Source organism: Crinia signifera, chromosome 9 (genome assembly GCF_055691185.1).
Source record: "Crinia signifera chromosome 9, ASM5569118v1, whole genome shotgun sequence".
In the NCBI taxonomy this organism is placed as follows: domain Eukaryota; kingdom Metazoa; phylum Chordata; class Amphibia; order Anura; family Myobatrachidae; genus Crinia; species Crinia signifera.
The window spans coordinates 53,943,340-53,963,371 of record NC_139225.1 but is presented as its reverse complement, the minus strand read 5'-3'; the positions used below and the strand labels follow the sequence as shown (position 1 = coordinate 53,963,371).

Genomic DNA, 20,032 nt, shown 5'->3' with positions numbered 1-20,032 from the left:
CTAAAAAAGGTGCTTGATTCACTAACTATTGAATACATTCCTAAAGTAACTAAAGGTAAATTCAACAAAAAAAAGCCACCATGGTTGGACAAAGAAGTAAGGTCAGCTATCAACAATAAAACCAGAGCCTTTAAATTCTATAAAAATAACTTGAATGAGGAGGCGTTCGCAAAATACAAAGAATCAAACAAAACTTGTAAAGGGGTAATCAAAGCAGCTAAAATATTATATGAAGAGTGCATAGCCACTGAAAGCAAAACCAACCCAAAGAAGTTTTTTAAATACATAAATAGTAAACGTTTAATTAAGGAAAACATAGGCCCACTAACTGATACTAGTGGAAAAAATGTTACTGAGGACAAGGGAAAAGCAAAACTGTTAAATGAGTTCTTCTCATCAGTATTTACTAAGGGAGAGCAGACTGTGGAACGAACATTTACCACAAACGGGACAAATAAGCCAGATCTCATTGTGGATTTCACGCCGAAGGAAATAATACTGAGGCTAAGCAAACTCAAAACAAATAAGTCACCAGGGCCAGATGGGATTCATCCGAGGGTATTAATGGAATTAAGGGATGAACTAGCTACCCCCCTACATTATATCTTTAGCAAGTCACTATTGTCAGGTATAGTACCAAAAGATTGGAGAATAGCAGAGGTAGTGCCAATATTCAAAAAAGGAAAAAAGGAAGATCCCGCTAATTACAGACCCGTTAGTTTAACATCAATTGTGGGTAAACTATTTGAAGGATTTTTAAGGGATGGTATCCAGGAATATTTAGATCATCACCGTCTACTCAGTACTAACCAACATGGGTTCGTGAAAAATCGTTCATGCCAAACTAATCTACTAGGGTTCTATGAAGAGGTTAGCAAAAACCTCGATAATGGAAATGCTGTAGATGTGATTTTCCTAGATTTCGCTAAAGCATTTGATACTGTCCCACACAAGAGATTGATTAATAAAATGGAGAACCTAGGATTGGGTGAAAATATCTGCAGATGGGTAGGGAATTGGCTATGTAATAGAGAACAAAGAGTGGTTGTGAATGGTGCCGTATCAGATATGATACCGGTACTAAGTGGAGTGCCCCAGGGTTCGGTTTTGGGGCCCATTTTGTTTAACATTTTTATTAACGATATTGGGATAGGGTTACTCAGCAATGTATCCATCTTTGCGGACGATACAAAACTTAGCAAAGTCATCAAATCACCAGAAGATGTCACCATGCTTCAAAATGATCTTGCAATTCTAGATGAGTGGGCAAAAAAATGGAAGATGAGGTTCAATGTAGATAAATGTAAGGTTATGCACCTTGGGAGACACAACCAGTGTGCAAGTTACAACCTTAGCGGAGAGGAACTGGGTAATTCCATACTTGAAAAGGATCTAGGAGTCCATATAGACAGCAATCTAGGATGTAGTGCCCATTGTAATGTAGCTACAAAAAAGGCCAACAAAATTCTGGCATGTATTAAGAGGGGAATGGAAACTAGGAACTCAAGGGTAATTATGCCACTATATAAAGCATTGGTGAGACCTCACCTAGAGTACGGAGTACAGTTCTGGGCCCCACACTATAAAAAGGACATCATAGAATTAGAAAAAGTCCAAAGGCGAGCAACAAAGCTTATTAGGGGAATGGAGAATTTAAGCTACGGGGAGAGATTAAGCAATTTGGGATTATTTACATTAGAAAAGAGACGTTTAAGGGGGGACATGCTCAACATGTACAAGTATATCAAGGGCCAATATAAGGAACTGTCACACACCCTATTTTCTACTAGAAAGGAATCTAGGACGCGAGGGCATGAGTATAGATTAGAAGAAAAAAGATTTCATTCAGCTAGTAGAAGGAATTTCTTTACGGTCAGAACAGTCAAACTCTGGAACTCTCTTCCCAGAGAGGTGGTAACGGCTGGCTCATTAAATGCATTCAAGGCAAAGTTGGACAAACATTTACTGGAGAAAAACATCCATGGGTACAAATAAGAAATATAATTTGTCTGTAAAATACCAGAACCTACCAAATCAGCAATGGATATCTATACCAGGTTGAACTAGATGGACGCAAGTCTTTTTTCAGCCTTACCTACTATGTAACTATGTAACTATGTAACTAAGTATCAAATAATAATAATGACCTGAAATTTAAGATATGAAATTCAGTTCCACTAAACTGTCTATTTGGCTTAACCAAGCAAAGATATAAAGATGCAGTTTCTTCTGTTGGGCATAGAGATAACAAGCTTATCACTGGTGAAAACATCCAGGTTAGCCTGTAATACGACCCTTTGTTACAGGGGGCAAACCTGTAATTCCTCTCCAGCTCTTTATCTGATTTATAACTCCTAGGAAAGGAAATTTGATTTTTCGATGGTGTTTCAATAGTAAATGTAAATTAATGTACAAATGTCCAAACCATTCTTAGCAAGGGATACCCCAGTTTTTCTGCCACTGGTTGGTCCTTTTTATTCTGCAAATCTGCAATTGATATTTGCATTGTAGTGTAGTGACACTATGCCTGACTTTGCATTCTCACATTCATACATTAGTATGTGTATGTGTGATTTTCATGCGTGACTTTAGCTGCAGCGGTCTTTACATGTTTATCAGATAAATTGTGTTGATCAATGTATTTAACAATCTATTATGTCATTGTTTTCTTAGAATTTGTGTAGTCCTGTGCTGATCATGGCATAATTTATATAGTGATGTTATGAAAGGGTTAAACAGCCTGGTAATAGATTAAATAACTAAGCACTAAGATCATAGTGAATACATCCTGCTAGCAAGCTATTACATCAGGAGTTTAGCAAGGAAAATCAGTTTGATTATCTGTGTAGTTACATGGCTGCAGGGAACATACCTGAGATGTGATGTACGCAACTTCTGGTTTCTGTATTTACCAACCCCTAACTGTCAGAATCTGGAACCTAATCCTCTAAATCTAACAATATGAAGCAATGTGTACCATGAAAAACATGTCATTTGAGTCTGCTTTGTTAAAATGTTTATATTTCACCAATGCAGAGACAAAGAAGTGCTTTCTTTGCTGGCATGCAATACATTTTGGGTATAAAATAAACATAATAAAAGGACAAAGGTTTGGCTGGCAACAGCTATTGAGTGTATAATTGTATTAAATTTGGACACTGATTTCTTGTATTGCTCATGGATTTAATTTTTTTATTCATGTGATATTTGTTAGTTACAAATCTTATATATTATGTTTAAAACAATAAAAAAACTTTAGAAAACATATATTTTCCCCCACAGTACATTTGACACTATTAATTGTGAAACTTTCATTATAGTTATTCAAGCCTTCCAAAGATAAAGGTAGGAGTCCCTGAAATGATAGGTTAGCAGTGTACGCAGGCATTTATTACTTCTCTTGTACTATACATTAGGGCTGCAATCTATCAGTAAATTAATTGTCATTACAAAATCAGAGACATTTGGAAAGTTGCAATTACTACAGACTTGACACACTGCATTTAGGAGTATAATACTAATTGGCAGTGGCGTAGCTAGAAATTTTTCTCCCCCTGTGGTAAGGCGATGGACTATGGGCGCCGCTGGCTGAGCTGAAAGGCGATCCAGGCAGCAGTGAGCGCAGAGCTGGTTCCATCCGTGCATATCTAATGAGCGGGGATCCAGCACAGTGCATATTTAATGAGCGGGTCCTCGCCCCGTGCATATGTAATGAGCAAGACCTGCTCATTACATATGCAAGGGGCTGTGGACCCACTAATTCAATATGCACTGTACTGGGTCCCTGCACAGGGCGAGACCAGCTCACCGGCCACTGCTGCCTGGGTCACGTGTCAGTTCAGCCAGTGGCACCCACCACAGACCCCGCTGGTGCCACTCCCCCAAGCCGCCACGGGGTCTGCCACATATGTAGCTACGCCACTGCTAATTGGTGCCATTTACAGCAATAAAAACATGGACAGGTTCTTAACTATTTTTTGCGGACATTAAGTGCAAATTAATTTTAGGTACAAATAGGTAAAGTTACACATCGTGTAACATGCAAAGCCTGATTTTTGCCACAATTCAAGCTTCAATCGTAACGGTAACATAGGAAAGTAGTCTCATCTATATTTAAAATAATTCAAGTAATGGAACTATTTTGGCTACTGCCTAACAACTGGTTCCTCAGAGTCAATAACTAGGTGAATGTTCTCTCAATAAGCCTTCTTAATACATTACATTTCAGTACAATGTTTTGTCCTGAGAAATCAAATGTACTCTTTTGCATTTGGCCATAGAATGGCCACCACCATATTCAACTAAAGTAGCTGCAGTCTTCCTATTGAATTAAATGACCTGTACTGCAAGTTTATAGGCCCACTTTTAATCTTCACTGATATCTCTACCTCTCTAGATCCAGATAAAACCTACATTTTGGATAAAGTTTTATTTACATTAAAATTTTCCAATGAAAAAAAATAATTTCCATCAGTAAATACAGGACGTCTAAAACTGTAAGTAAAAAATATTTACAAAGGGTGGCAACTCTGCCATGCGTCATAGAAAACTGGTATGTGAAAAGTCACTGATACCAGTTGTACTAGTTCTGCACACAAATTAGTATGTAACATAAATATATGAAATCCATGATTGCTGCATTTTTGAGAGTCAATACTATCTTTTGACACAAAGGAAGGTATATAACTTAATAAAAGCTATCAGCTCTGTATAATAGCTTAACTATTTAGACATTTAAAATATGACACAATGGCCCTTCCCATATATAGATTTTCCTTTATACAGGTTGCTAATCACACATACGGTACACAAAAAGGTTACACCATATTTTCTTTTAGTAGAGTATATGCAAAAGGAAAAAGAGACAGGCTGTACATGCATGTCACCACATAAGCACAATCTCCTGCAAGCCTAAAAGCACAATAGCTACTTCTTTCCTGGCTTAGCAAACTCCATTTGAATTAATTTCAAATCCAGCTTGTTATTTCCATAGGTACAGATCCTGGAGACAAAGCTTTAGTGAAGTGCAGCAGAGCAAATTAAAGTTCATCTCTCCCGTGTAATTGCTGTAGCATTTTCAACAACTAAGTGCACTGGCTTTCATGGCATTGCTCCTGCAGCTGTAACAACTAAGGGCACTGGCTCTCATGGCATTGCTCCAGCAGCTGTAACAACTAAGGGCACTCATGGCATTGCTCCTGCAGGTGTAACAACTAAGGGCACTGGCTCCCAGTGTATTACTCCAGCAGTTGCAACAACTAAGGGGCACTGGCTCTCATGGTATTGCTCCAACCGTTGCAACAACTAAGTGCACTGGCTCTCATGGTATTGCTCCAGCAGCTGCAACAGCTAAGGGCACTGGTAAAGTAAATCTCTTTTTGGGCTTGTTTTTGATTCATACACTTTGGCCCTTATTATGGTTCACTCGCAAAGGCAAATTCCTTCTCAAATTGACAAAACCATGTGCACTGCAGGTGGGGCAGATGTAACTTGTGCAGAGAGAATTAGATTTGGGTGGGGGTTTACTTCAAAGTAAGATTATATTGCAATGTAAAAATAAAGCAGTCAGTATTTTCCCTGCACAGAAACAAAATAACTCACCCAAATCTAACTCGCTCTATACATGTTACATCTGCCCCTCATGCAGTGCTCATGGGCCCTTATTCTGGTCGGTGCGTACTTTCCCGAATTCTTTCGGAGCGGCCCGCACGCCACGCTGTGCGGACATCGTCCGTAGAAACGCCCACCGAGCCTCCGCATTCAGACGGACTCACTCTTTAAGAAGAGGGCGTGTTTACGGACGACATAAAAACCTTGCGTGTGCGGTGGAAACGCACATATTCTGCACGGTCTTACAGCGTATGCAGTGTATTTACGCACAAATCACCACTGTTATCAGAACACCCAAATCTGTACCATGACCCACTTATGCAATTAGTCAACCCCATTAAAAAGGGATTGTTTTTAATGGTCATCTATTATTTATCTAATTGATAATTAAACACTTTACTACCACTTTAGATTAACCCTTACATCATGCAAAGTTCACCACATTCTTTCTCGCCCCTTTAAGCCCATGTGCTATGTATGCATATTACATCATCTATTATTCTTCACATTCAAACACACACATACACATCAACACACTATGTACATCTTTACATTACCCTTCACTTTCAACCACTTGTATGCAGTGTAAATGTGTGTCCAAACTGCAGCATATATGTGTGTGTTTAGTAATGGTCCATTTAAGCTGCAATGGTTCCATTTGAAGCAATGAGAAGCGTGTAATTAATGAGTAATGAGTAAAGGAGTGGATTGTATTGTGTTCAGCTGACATTGGTTGTGGTGCGCCCGTACTGATTTGGAGTTCCGATTGCCTAGCGCATGACCGAGTGGTGTCCGCAAAGCAATACTTGCTTATGGACACCGCATATTTCTTGCCTTTTGGTTCGCGTGCATTCGGTGTGCTATCCGAATGCACGCCTACCAGAATGAGTGCACTCCCTCATGTACGCCCATGTTTACGCCCAGTTTTGCCCACTTTGAAACTACGCCCCTGTGTATTTCCGAATGATGCCCATAATACGCCCATATTTCCCGAGTGATTGCGGTGCACATTTCTGTACGGTATTAGTGAGAACAAGTACGGAGACCATGCGTGGCACATGCGCATAGCGTTCCCCACGCATGCGCAGACGGCTAAAAAACGCCATCCGAAAGAGTGCGCGAAAGTACGCACAGACCAGAATAAGGCCCATGGTTTTGCCCATTTTGAGAACAAATTTGTACTGCGATCAGATCTGAATAAGGGCCATGGTTTTAGAGAGAGAATTTGCTTTTGCAAGTGAACCAGAATCAGGCCATAAGTTCCCACCTTTACCAAGCCTACAGTAACTGCAAAACCCCTGGTGACATCACTTTTGATTTGAAGCACGTACCTGTTCACCCCTGGTGGCAAACTGACCCCCCTGCAGTGCACATGGTTCTGTCCATTGAGAAGGAATTTGCCTTTGTGAGTGAAACAAAATAGGGCCTTTTCCCATATGGCTGATGCAGAGACGAACTCTGATGAGACAGCTATCAGTCCTAGGTACTGAAGGGGCATGGCCAAATCTTGGAGGTGTGTTCATACCACCTCTGAAAAAAAAAGGAAAATGCTATACATCCATACTGTACCTTCCAACTGTCCCAACTCCAGCGGGACATTCCCACTAAATGGACACTGTACAATTTGCAAGTTGCAGTGTCCCAAAGGTGGTGGTGGTGGTGGGGGGGGGGGGCAGTTTGGAGAAACGATGATCCCTCCTGACCTGCTCTGTATGCGCACAGCATCTATAAGAGCAGGGAAGGGAGCCAGGGGCTGAATTCAAGATATAGAAAGTTGGAAAATATGTAGACCAGTACTGCTTGCTGCCCAGCAGCGTAGCTACGTTTTGAGCGCCCCCCCCGCCGCCCATTCAACCCCCCCCCAATCCCCCGCAGCCTTACCTTTCGCGCTAATCCCGGCGGCTCCGTTCTTCTGCTGAGGACCACCACAAAATGGCCCCCCCATACAGCAGACAGTTTCAGTCAGAAATGTGACTAAAAATTGATTCCCCCAATTCTTTTGTTTTCATAAATATCCTATATGTGGCCCTAGTGTGCACGTTGACCAAACCACAGGCTTCATAATAGAAGGAGCACCTACTTGATTTTGGAGCCTCCTTTTTATGAGATTATTTTTTAGGCACCATGTAGGTTTCTAGGCACCATAAGATGCTAAAAGTTAGGAACCCCCCCACAAGTGACCCCATTTTGCAAACTACACCCCTCAGGGAATTCATCTAGGGGTATAGTGTACATTTCAAACCCCCAGGGGTTTCACCAATTGTGGTACAACTGGGCAGTGAAAATGAAAAATTATTTTTTTTACACAAAAATGCAGTTCTGGCTCCAAATTTGTCATTTTCAGAAGGTATGAAGGAGACAAAGCACCCCAAAATCTGTGCCCCAATTTCTCCCGAGTACGGCAATGCCTCACATGTGACCAAAAAATACTATTTGGGTGCATGGCAGGACTCAGAAGGGAAGGAGTGATTTTTGGATTTTGCAGCTCAGATTCTGGTGGAATTTTGGTGGGTGCTATGTCGCATTAGCAAGACCCCCCAAGCACCAATACAGTGGAACCCCCCCACAAGTGACCCCATTTTGCAAACTAAACCCCTCAGGGAATTCATCTAGGGGTATAGTGTACATTTCAAACCCCCAGGGGTTTCACCAATTTTGATACAACTGGGCAGTGAAAATGAAAAATTACATTTTTTACACAAAAATGCAGTTCTGGCTCAAAATTTTTCATTTTCAGAAGGTATGAAGGAGAAAAAGCACCCCAAAATCTGTGCCCCAATTTCTCCCGAGTACGGCAATGCCTCACATGTGACCAAAAAATACCAGTTGGGTGCATGGCAGGACTCAGAAGGGAAGGAGTGATTTTTGGATTTTGCAGCACAGATTTTGGTGGAATGAATGGTGGGTGCTATGTTGCACCAATACAGTGGAACCCCCCCACAAGTCACCCAATTTTGCAAAGTACACCCCTCAGGGAATTCATCTAGGGGTATAGTGTACATTTCAAACCCCCAGGGGTTTCACCAATTTTGATACAAGTGGGCAGTGAAAATGAAAAATTACATTTTTTTACACAAAAATGCAGTTCTGGCTCAAAATTTTTCATTTTCAGAAGGTATGAAGGAGAAAAAGCACCCCAAAATATGTGCCCCAATTTCTCTCGAGTACGGCAATGCCTCACATGTGACCAAAAAATACCAGTTGGGTGCATGGCAGGACTCAGAAGGGAAGGAGTGATTTTTGGATTTTGCAGCACAGATTTTGGTGGAATGAATGGTGGGTGCTATGTTGCACCAATACAGTGGAAACCCCCCACAAGTCACCCCATTTTGCAAAGTACACCCCTCAGGGAATTCATCTAGGGGTATAGTGTACATTTCAAACCCCCAGGGGTTTCACCAATTTTGATACAAGTGGGCAGTGAAAATGAAAAATTACATTTTTTTACACAAAAATGCAGTTCTGGCTCAAAATTTTTCATTTTCAGAAGGTATGAAGGAGAAAAAGCACCCCAAAATATGTGCCCCAATTTCTCCCGAGTACGGCAATGCCTCACATGTGACCAAAAAATACCATTTGGGTGCATGGCAGGACTCAGAAGGGAAGGAGTGATTTTTGGATTTTGCAGCTCAGATTCTGGTTGAATTTTGGTTGGTGCTATGTCGCATTAGCAAGACCCCCCAAGCACCAATACAGTGGAAACCCCCCACAAGTGACCCCATTTTGCAAACTACACCCCTCAGGGAATTCATCTAGGGGTATAGTGTACATTTCAAACCCCCAGGGGTTTCACCAATTTTGATACAAGTGGGCAGTGAAAATGAAAAATTACATTTTTTACACAAAAATGCAGTTCTGGCTCAAAATTTTTCATTTTCAGAAGGTATGAAGGAGAAAAAGCACCCCAAAATCTGTGCCCCAATTTCTCCCGAGTACGGCAATGCCTCACATGTGACCAAAAAATACCATTTGGGTGCATGGCAGGACTCAGAAGGGAAGGAGTGATTTTTGGATTTTGCAGCTCAGATTCTGGTGGAATTTTGGTGGGTGCTATGTCGCATTAGCAAGACCCCCCAAGCACCAATACAGTGGAACCCCCCCACAAGTGACCCCATTTTGCAAACTACACCCCTCAGGGAATTCATCTAGGGGTATAGTGTACATTTCAAACCCCCAGGGGTTTCACCAATTTTGATACAAGTGGGCAGTGAAAATGAAAAATTACATTTTTTTACACAAAAATGCAGTTCTGGCTCAAAATTTTTCATTTTCAGAAGGTATGAAGGAGAAAAAGCACCCCAAAATCTGTGCCCCAATTTCTCCCGAGTACGGCAATGCCTCACATGTGACCAAAAAATACCATTTGGGTGCATGGCAGGACTCAGAAGGGAAGGAGTGATTTTTGGATTTTGCAGCTCAGATTCTGGTGGAATTTTGGTGGGTGCTATGTCGCATTAGCAAGACCCCCCCAAGCACCAATACAGTGGAACCCCCCCACAAGTGACCCCATTTTGCAAACTACACCCCTCAGGGAATTCATCTAGGGGTATAGTGTACATTTCAAACCCCCAGGGGTTTCACCAATTTTGATACAAGTGGGCAGTGAAAATGAAAAATTACATTTTTTACACAAAAATGCAGTTCTGGCTCAAAATTTTTCATTTTCAGAAGGTATGAAGGAGAAAAAGCACCCCAAAATCTGTGCCCCAATTTCTCCCGAGTACGGCAATGCCTCACATGTGACCAAAAAATACCATTTGGGTGCATGGCAGGACTCAGAAGGGAAGGAGTGATTTTTGGATTTTGCAGCTCAGATTCTGGTGGAATTTTGGTGGGTGCTATGTCGCATTAGCAAGACCCCCCAAGCACCAATACAGTGGAACCCCCCCACAAGTGACCCCATTTTGCAAACTACACCCCTCAGGGAATTCATCTAGGGGTATAGTGTACATTTCAAACCCCCAGGGGTTTCACCAATTTTGATACAAGTGGGCAGTGAAAATGAAAAATTACATTTTTTTACACAAAAATGCAGTTCTGGCTCAAAATTTTTCATTTTCAGAAGGTATGAAGGAGAAAAAGCACCCCAAAATCTGTGCCCCAATTTCTCCCGAGTACGGCAATGCCTCACATGTGACCAAAAAATAATATTTGGGTGCATGGCAGGACTCAGAAGGGAAGGAGTGATTTTTGGATTTTGCAGCTCAGATTCTGGTGGAATTTTGGTGGGTGCTATGTCGCATTAGCAAGACCCCCCAAGCACCAATACAGTGGAACCCCCCCACAAGTGACCCCATTTTGCAAACTACACCCCTCAGGGAATTCATCTAGGGGTATAGTGTACATTTCAAACCCCCAGGGGTTTCACCAATTTTGATACAAGTGGGCAGTGAAAATGAAAAATTACATTTTTTTACACAAAAATGCAGTTCTGGCTCAAAATTTTTCATTTTCAGAAGGTATGAAGGAGAAAAAGCACCCCAAAATCTGTGCCCCAATTTCTCCCGAGTACGGCAATGCCTCACATGTGACCAAAAAATACCAGTTGGGTGCATGGCAGGACTCAGAAGGGAAGGAGTGATTTTTGGATTTTGCAGCACAGATTTTGGTGGAATGAATGGTGGGTGCTATGTTGCACCAATACAGTGGAACCCCCCCACAAGTCACCCCATTTTGCAAAGTACACCCCTCAGGGAATTCATCTAGGGGTATAGTGTACATTTCAAACCCCCAGGGGTTTCACCAATTTTGATACAAGTGGGCAGTGAAAATGAAAAATTACATTTTTTACACAAAAATGCAGTTCTGGCTCAAAATTTTTCATTTTCAGAAGGTATGAAGGAGAAAAAGCACCCCAAAATCTGTGCCCCAATTTCTCCCGAGTACGGCAATGCCTCACATGTGACCAAAAAATACCAGTTGGGTGCATGGCAGGACTCAGAAGGGAAGGAGTGATTTTTGGATTTTGCAGCTCAGATTCTGGTGGAATTTTGGTGGGTGCTATGTCGCATTAGCAAGACCCCCCCCAAGCACCAATACAGTGGAACCCCCCCACAAGTGACCCCATTTTGCAAACTACACCCCTCAGGGAATTCATCTAGGGGTATAGTGTACATTTCAAACCCCCAGGGGTTTCACCAATTTTGATACAAGTGGGCAGTGAAAATGAAAAATTACATTTTTTACACAAAAATGCAGTTCTGGCTCAAAATTTTTCATTTTCAGAAGGTATGAAGGAGAAAAAGCACCCCAAAATCTGTGCCCCAATTTCTCCCGAGTACGGCAATGCCTCACATGTGACCAAAAAATACCATTTGGGTGCATGGCAGGACTCAGAAGGGAAGGAGTGATTTTTGGATTTTGCAGCTCAGATTCTGGTGGAATTTTGGTGGGTGCTATGTCGCATTAGCAAGACCCCCCAAGCACCAATACAGTGGAACCCCCCCACAAGTGACCCCATTTTGCAAACTACACCCCTCAGGGAATTCATCTAGGGGTATAGTGTACATTTCAAACCCCCAGGGGTTTCACCAATTTTGATACAAGTGGGCAGTGAAAATGAAAAATTACATTTTTTTACACAAAAATGCAGTTCTGGCTCAAAATTTTTCATTTTCAGAAGGTATGAAGGAGAAAAAGCACCCCAAAATCTGTGCCCCAATTTCTCCCGAGTACGGCAATGCCTCACATGTGACCAAAAAATACCAGTTGGGTGCATGGCAGGACTCAGAAGGGAAGGAGTGATTTTTGGATTTTGCAGCTCAGATTCTGGTGGAATTTTGGTGGGTGCTATGTCGCATTAGCAAGACCCCCCCAAGCACCAATACAGTGGAACCCCCCCACAAGTGACCCCATTTTGCAAACTACACCCCTCAGGGAATTCATCTAGGGGTATAGTGTACATTTCAAACCCCCAGGGGTTTCACCAATTTTGATACAAGTGGGCAGTGAAAATGAAAAATTACATTTTTTACACAAAAATGCAGTTCTGGCTCAAAATTTTTCATTTTCAGAAGGTATGAAGGAGAAAAAGCACCCCAAAATCTGTGCCCCAATTTCTCCCGAGTACGGCAATGCCTCACATGTGACCAAAAAATACCATTTGGGTGCATGGCAGGACTCAGAAGGGAAGGAGTGATTTTTGGATTTTGCAGCTCAGATTCTGGTGGAATTTTGGTGGGTGCTATGTCGCATTAGCAAGACCCCCCAAGCACCAATACAGTGGAACCCCCCCACAAGTGACCCCATTTTGCAAACTACACCCCTCAGGGAATTCATCTAGGGGTATAGTGTACATTTCAAACCCCCAGGGGTTTCACCAATTTTGATACAAGTGGGCAGTGAAAATGAAAAATTACATTTTTTTACACAAAAATGCAGTTCTGGCTCAAAATTTTTCATTTTCAGAAGGTATGAAGGAGAAAAAGCACCCCAAAATCTGTGCCCCAATTTCTCCCGAGTACCGCAATGCCTCACATGTGACCAAAAAATAATATTTGGGTGCATGGCAGGACTCAGAAGGGAAGGAGTGATTTTTGGATTTTGCAGCTCAGATTCTGGTGGAATTTTGGTGGGTGCTATGTCGCATTAGCAAGACCCCCCAAGCACCAATACAGTGGAACCCCCCCACAAGTGACCCCATTTTGCAAACTACACCCCTCAGGGAATTCATCTAGGGGTATAGTGTACATTTCAAACCCCCAGGGGTTTCACCAATTTTGATACAAGTGGGCAGTGAAAATGAAAAATTACATTTTTTTACACAAAAATGCAGTTCTGGCTCAAAATTTTTCATTTTCAGAAGGTATGAAGGAGAAAAAGCACCCCAAAATCTGTGCCCCAATTTCTCCCGAGTACGGCAATGCCTCACATGTGACCAAAAAATACCAGTTGGGTGCATGGCAGGACTCAGAAGGGAAGGAGTGATTTTTGGATTTTGCAGCACAGATTTTGGTGGAATGAATGGTGGGTGCTATGTTGCACCAATACAGTGGAACCCCCCCACAAGTCACCCCATTTTGCAAAGTACACCCCTCAGGGAATTCATCTAGGGGTATAGTGTACATTTCAAACCCCCAGGGGTTTCACCAATTTTGATACAAGTGGGCAGTGAAAATGAAAAATTACATTTTTTACACAAAAATGCAGTTCTGGCTCAAAATTTTTCATTTTCAGAAGGTATGAAGGAGAAAAAGCACCCCAAAATCTGTGCCCCAATTTCTCCCGAGTACGGCAATGCCTCACATGTGACCAAAAAATACCAGTTGGGTGCATGGCAGGACTCAGAAGGGAAGGAGTGATTTTTGGATTTTGCAGCTCAGATTCTGGTGGAATTTTGGTGGGTGCTATGTCGCATTAGCAAGACCCCCCCAAGCACCAATACAGTGGAACCCCCCCACAAGTGACCCCATTTTGCAAACTACACCCCTCAGGGAATTCATCTAGGGGTATAGTGTACATTTCAAACCCCCAGGGGTTTCACCAATTTTGATACAAGTGGGCAGTGAAAATGAAAAATTACATTTTTTACACAAAAATGCAGTTCTGGCTCAAAATTTTTCATTTTCAGAAGGTATGAAGGAGAAAAAGCACCCCAAAATCTGTGCCCCAATTTCTCCCGAGTACGGCAATGCCTCACATGTGACCAAGAAATACCATTTGGGTGCATGGCAGGACTCAGAAGGGAAGGAGTGATTTTTGGATTTTGCAGCTCAGATTCTGGTGGAATTTTGATGGGTGCTATGTCGCATTAGCAAGACCCCCCAAGCACCAATACAGTGGAACCCCCCCACAAGTGACCCCATTTTGCAAACTACACCCCTCAGGGAATTCATCTAGGGGTATAGTGTACATTTCAAACCCCCAGGGGTTTCACCAATTTTGATACAAGTGGGCAGTGAAAATGAAAAATTACATTTTTTTACACAAAAATGCAGTTCTGGCTCAAAATTTTTCATTTTCAGAAGGTATGAAGGAGAAAAAGCACCCCAAAATCTGTGCCCCAATTTCTCCCGAGTACGGCAATGCCTCACATGTGACCAAAAAATACCAGTTGGGTGCATGGCAGGACTCAGAAGGGAAGGAGTGATTTTTGGATTTTGCAGCTCAGATTCTGGTGGAATTTTGGTGGGTGCTATGTCGCATTAGCAAGACCCCCCCAAGCACCAATACAGTGGAACCCCCCCACAAGTGACCCCATTTTGCAAACTACACCCCTCAGGGAATTCATCTAGGGGTATAGTGTACATTTCAAACCCCCAGGGGTTTCACCAATTTTGATACAAGTGGGCAGTGAAAATGAAAAATTACATTTTTTACACAAAAATGCAGTTCTGGCTCAAAATTTTTCATTTTCAGAAGGTATGAAGGAGAAAAAGCACCCCAAAATCTGTGCCCCAATTTCTCCCGAGTACGGCAATGCCTCACATGTGACCAAAAAATACCATTTGGGTGCATGGCAGGACTCAGAAGGGAAGGAGTGATTTTTGGATTTTGCAGCTCAGATTCTGGTGGAATTTTGGTGGGTGCTATGTCGCATTAGCAAGACCCCCCAAGCACCAATACAGTGGAACCCCCCCACAAGTGACCCCATTTTGCAAACTACACCCCTCAGGGAATTCATCTAGGGGTATAGTGTACATTTCAAACCCCCAGGGGTTTCACCAATTTTGATACAAGTGGGCAGTGAAAATGAAAAATTACATTTTTTTACACAAAAATGCAGTTCTGGCTCAAAATTTTTCATTTTCAGAAGGTATGAAGGAGAAAAAGCACCCCAAAATCTGTGCCCCAATTTCTCCCGAGTACGGCAATGCCTCACATGTGACCAAAAAATAATATTTGGGTGCATGGCAGGACTCAGAAGGGAAGGAGTGATTTTTGGATTTTGCAGCTCAGATTCTGGTGGAATTTTGGTGGGTGCTATGTCGCATTAGCAAGACCCCCCAAGCACCAATACAGTGGAACCCCCCCACAAGTGACCCCATTTTGCAAACTACACCCCTCAGGGAATTCATCTAGGGGTATAGTGTACATTTCAAACCCCCAGGGGTTTCACCAATTTTGATACAAGTGGGCAGTGAAAATGAAAAATTACATTTTTTTACACAAAAATGCAGTTCTGGCTCAAAATTTTTCATTTTCAGAAGGTATGAAGGAGAAAAAGCACCCCAAAATCTGTGCCCCAATTTCTCCCGAGTACGGCAATGCCTCACATGTGACCAAAAAATACCAGTTGGGTGCATGGCAGGACTCAGAAGGGAAGGAGTGATTTTTGGATTTTGCAGCACAGATTTTGGTGGAATGAATGGTGGGTGCTATGTTGCACCAATACAGTGGAACCCCCCCACAAGTCACCCCATTTTGCAAAGTACACCCCTCAGGGAATTCATCTAGGGGTATAGTGTACATTTCAAACCCCCAGGGGTTTCACCAATTTTGATACAAGTGGGCAGTGAAAATGAAAAATTACATTTTTTACACAAAAATGCAGTTCTGGCTCAAAATTTTTCATTTTCAGAAGGTATGAAGGAGAAAAAGCACCCCAAAATATGTGCCGCAATTTCTCCCGAGTACGGCAATGCCTCATGTGTGACCAAAAAGTGGCAGGACTCAGAAGGGAAGGAGTGATATTTGGATTTTGCAGCACAAATTCTGGTGGAATGATGGTGGGTGCTATGTCGCATTAGCAAGACCCCCAAAGCACCAATACAGTGGAACCCCCCCACAAGTGACCCCATTTTGCAAACTACACCCCTCAGGGAATTCATCTAGGGGTATAGTGTACATTTCAAACCCCCAGGGGTTTCACCAATTTTGATACAAGTGGGCAGTGAAAATGAAAAATTACATTTTTTTACACAAAAATGCAGTTCTGGCTCAAAATTTTTCATTTTCAGAAGGTATGAAGGAGAAAAAGCACCCCAAAATCTGTGCCCCAATTTCTCCCGAGTACGGCAATGCCTCACATGTGACCAAAAAATACCAGTTGGGTGCATGGCAGGACTCAGAAGGGAAGGAGTGATTTTTGGATTTTGCAGCTCAGATTCTGGTGGAATTTTGGTGGGTGCTATGTCGCATTAGCAAGACCCCCCCAAGCACCAATACAGTGGAACCCCCCCACAAGTGACCCCATTTTGCAAACTACACCCCTCAGGGAATTCATCTAGGGGTATAGTGTACATTTCAAACCCCCAGGGGTTTCACCAATTTTGATACAAGTGGGCAGTGAAAATGAAAAATTACATTTTTTACACAAAAATGCAGTTCTGGCTCAAAATTTTTCATTTTCAGAAGGTATGAAGGAGAAAAAGCACCCCAAAATCTGTGCCCCAATTTCTCCCGAGTACGGCAATGCCTCACATGTGACCAAAAAATACCATTTGGGTGCATGGCAGGACTCAGAAGGGAAGGAGTGATTTTTGGATTTTGCAGCTCAGATTCTGGTGGAATTTTGGTGGGTGCTATGTCGCATTAGCAAGACCCCCCAAGCACCAATACAGTGGAACCCCCCCACAAGTGACCCCATTTTGCAAACTACACCCCTCAGGGAATTCATCTAGGGGTATAGTGTACATTTCAAACCCCCAGGGGTTTCACCAATTTTGATACAAGTGGGCAGTGAAAATGAAAAATTACATTTTTTTACACAAAAATGCAGTTCTGGCTCAAAATTTTTCATTTTCAGAAGGTATGAAGGAGAAAAAGCACCCCAAAATCTGTGCCCCAATTTCTCCCGAGTACGGCAATGCCTCACATGTGACCAAAAAATAATATTTGGGTGCATGGCAGGACTCAGAAGGGAAGGAGTGATTTTTGGATTTTGCAGCTCAGATTCTGGTGGAATTTTGGTGGGTGCTATGTCGCATTAGCAAGACCCCCCAAGCACCAATACAGTGGAACCCCCCCACAAGTGACCCCATTTTGCAAACTACACCCCTCAGGGAATTCATCTAGGGGTATAGTGTACATTTCAAACCCCCAGGGGTTTCACCAATTTTGATACAAGTGGGCAGTGAAAATGAAAAATTACATTTTTTTACACAAAAATGCAGTTCTGGCTCAAAATTTTTCATTTTCAGAAGGTATGAAGGAGAAAAAGCACCCCAAAATCTGTGCCCCAATTTCTCCCGAGTACGGCAATGCCTCACATGTGACCAAAAAATACCAGTTGGGTGCATGGCAGGACTCAGAAGGGAAGGAGTGATTTTTGGATTTTGCAGCACAGATTTTGGTGGAATGAATGGTGGGTGCTATGTTGCACCAATACAGTGGAACCCCCCCACAAGTCACCCCATTTTGCAAAGTACACCCCTCAGGGAATTCATCTAGGGGTATAGTGTACATTTCAAACCCCCAGGGGTTTCACCAATTTTGATACAAGTGGGCAGTGAAAATGAAAAATTACATTTTTTACACAAAAATGCAGTTCTGGCTCAAAATTTTTCATTTTCAGAAGGTATGAAGGAGAAAAAGCACCCCAAAATATGTGCCGCAATTTCTCCCGAGTACGGCAATGCCTCATGTGTGACCAAAAAGTGGCAGGACTCAGAAGGGAAGGAGTGATATTTGGATTTTGCAGCACAAATTCTGGTGGAATGATGGTGGGTGCTATGTCGCATTAGCAAGACCCCCAAAGCACCAATACAGTGGAACCCCCCCACAAGTGACCCCATTTTGCAAACTACACCCCTCAGGGAATTCATCTAGGGGTATAGTGTACATTTCAAACCCCCAGGGGTTTCACCAATTTTGATACAAGTGGGCAGTGAAAATGAAAAATTACATTTTTTTACACAAAAATGCAGTTCTGGCTCAAAATTTTTCATTTTCAGAAGGTATGAAGGAGAAAAAGCACCCCAAAATATGTGCCCCAATTTCTCCCGAGTACGGCAATGCCTCACATGTGACCAAAAAATACCAGTTGGGTGCATGGCAGGACTCAGAAGGGAAGGAGTGATTTTTGGATTTTGCAGCTCAGATTCTGGTGGAATGAATGGTGGGTGCTATGTGGCATTAGCAAGACCCCCGAAGCACGGTGAAATTATGAACCTAATAATCCATAGATGTGTGGTATATTTTAAAACACTCCTTTATACATAGGCCGGGTTTGTCGGGGCAAGTGTCACACTGGAAAATAGTTTGCTTTCTTATTCCCTTTTTATAGCAAACTTTGCACCTTTTTTGTGTCCTGCCCTTTTTTCCAGTGGAGGGGATTTCATCAGGAAAATGCTGCCCTGGTACAATACGGGGGCCAGTACTAGAAGTACTGGGGCCCTCTGCCTGCTGGTTCCCAAATATTAGGCCCTTTATGACTTCCTCTTGAAAGTGCATAAATGTCCCCCTCTGGCCGGTAGAACGGAATAGCACGTAAGCGTTATACAGTGCCATCTGGATGATATACACGGCCACCTTCTTGTACCAGATTTTTGTTTTCCGCAGGGCACTGTACGGCTTCAGTACCTGATCTGAAAGATCCACTCCGCCCATGTACCTATTGTAATCCAGGATACAATTAGGTTTTGAGGTGTGGGTACTGGTACCTCGTACAGGGACGGAGGTGGTACTGTCTCCGTGAATTGTTGTCAGTATAAGGACATCCCTCTTGTCCTTATATTTGACCAACAACATATTTTCGGTGCATATTCCCCTGCTTTCACCCCTTCTCATTACTTGGGCAATGTGCGTTTTTGGGAGGCCTCTTTGGTTCTTGCGCACAGTACCGCAAGCTGCTGTACCTCTTGAACCAAGGGCCTTAAACAGGGGGATGCTGGTGTAAAAGTTATCCACATAGAGGTGATAACCTTTATCCAGGAAGGGGTGCACTAAATCCCAGACAATTTTTCCACTAACACCTACGAGGGAGGGGGGGCATTCTGGCGGTTCAATTCTTGAATCCTTCCCTTCATATACCCTAAACCTGTGAGTGTACCCTGAGGTGCTTTCACACAGCTTATACATTTTTATGCCATACCTTGCCCTCTTACTGGGAAGGTACTGGCGGAATTTAACCCTTCCTTTAAAATGTATAAGGGACTCGTCTATGCAAATGAATTTATCTGGGATGTACATGTCTTCAAATTTGGCACTGAAATGATCAATGACCGGCCTGACTTTGAATAGCCGGTCAAAGGTGGGATCATCTCTGGGTGGGCACTGTGCATTATCGTTGTAATGCAAAAATTTAAGGATCGTCTCAAATCGAGCCCGGGGCATGGCCATACGGTAAAATGGGGTGCTGTACAGAACATCTGTACTCCAATATTGCCTAATTTCTGGCTTTTTTACTATGCCCATATGAAACACCAGACCCCAAAACGTCATCATCTCTACTGCATCTACAGGGGTCCACCTAGCAAATGATGACGTGGGGTTTTGAGCAATAAACTGCTGGGCATATAAATTAGTTTGGTCCACCATTAAA

At 42.6% G+C, this 20,032-nt stretch overlaps 1 protein-coding gene across 1 annotated transcript in view; it reads left to right on the top strand.

Moving 5' to 3' along the window:
* Positions 1-20,032, top strand: part of LOC146036584 (Krueppel-like factor 5) — a 69,169-nt gene that overhangs the window by 3,243 nt on the left and 45,894 nt on the right. Inside the window, exon 2 of the mRNA XM_083160537.1 lies at positions 6,935-6,937. Coding sequence (XP_083016663.1) covers positions 6,935-6,937 — 3 coding nt within the window. The remainder of the gene's footprint in view (positions 1-6,934; positions 6,938-20,032) is intronic.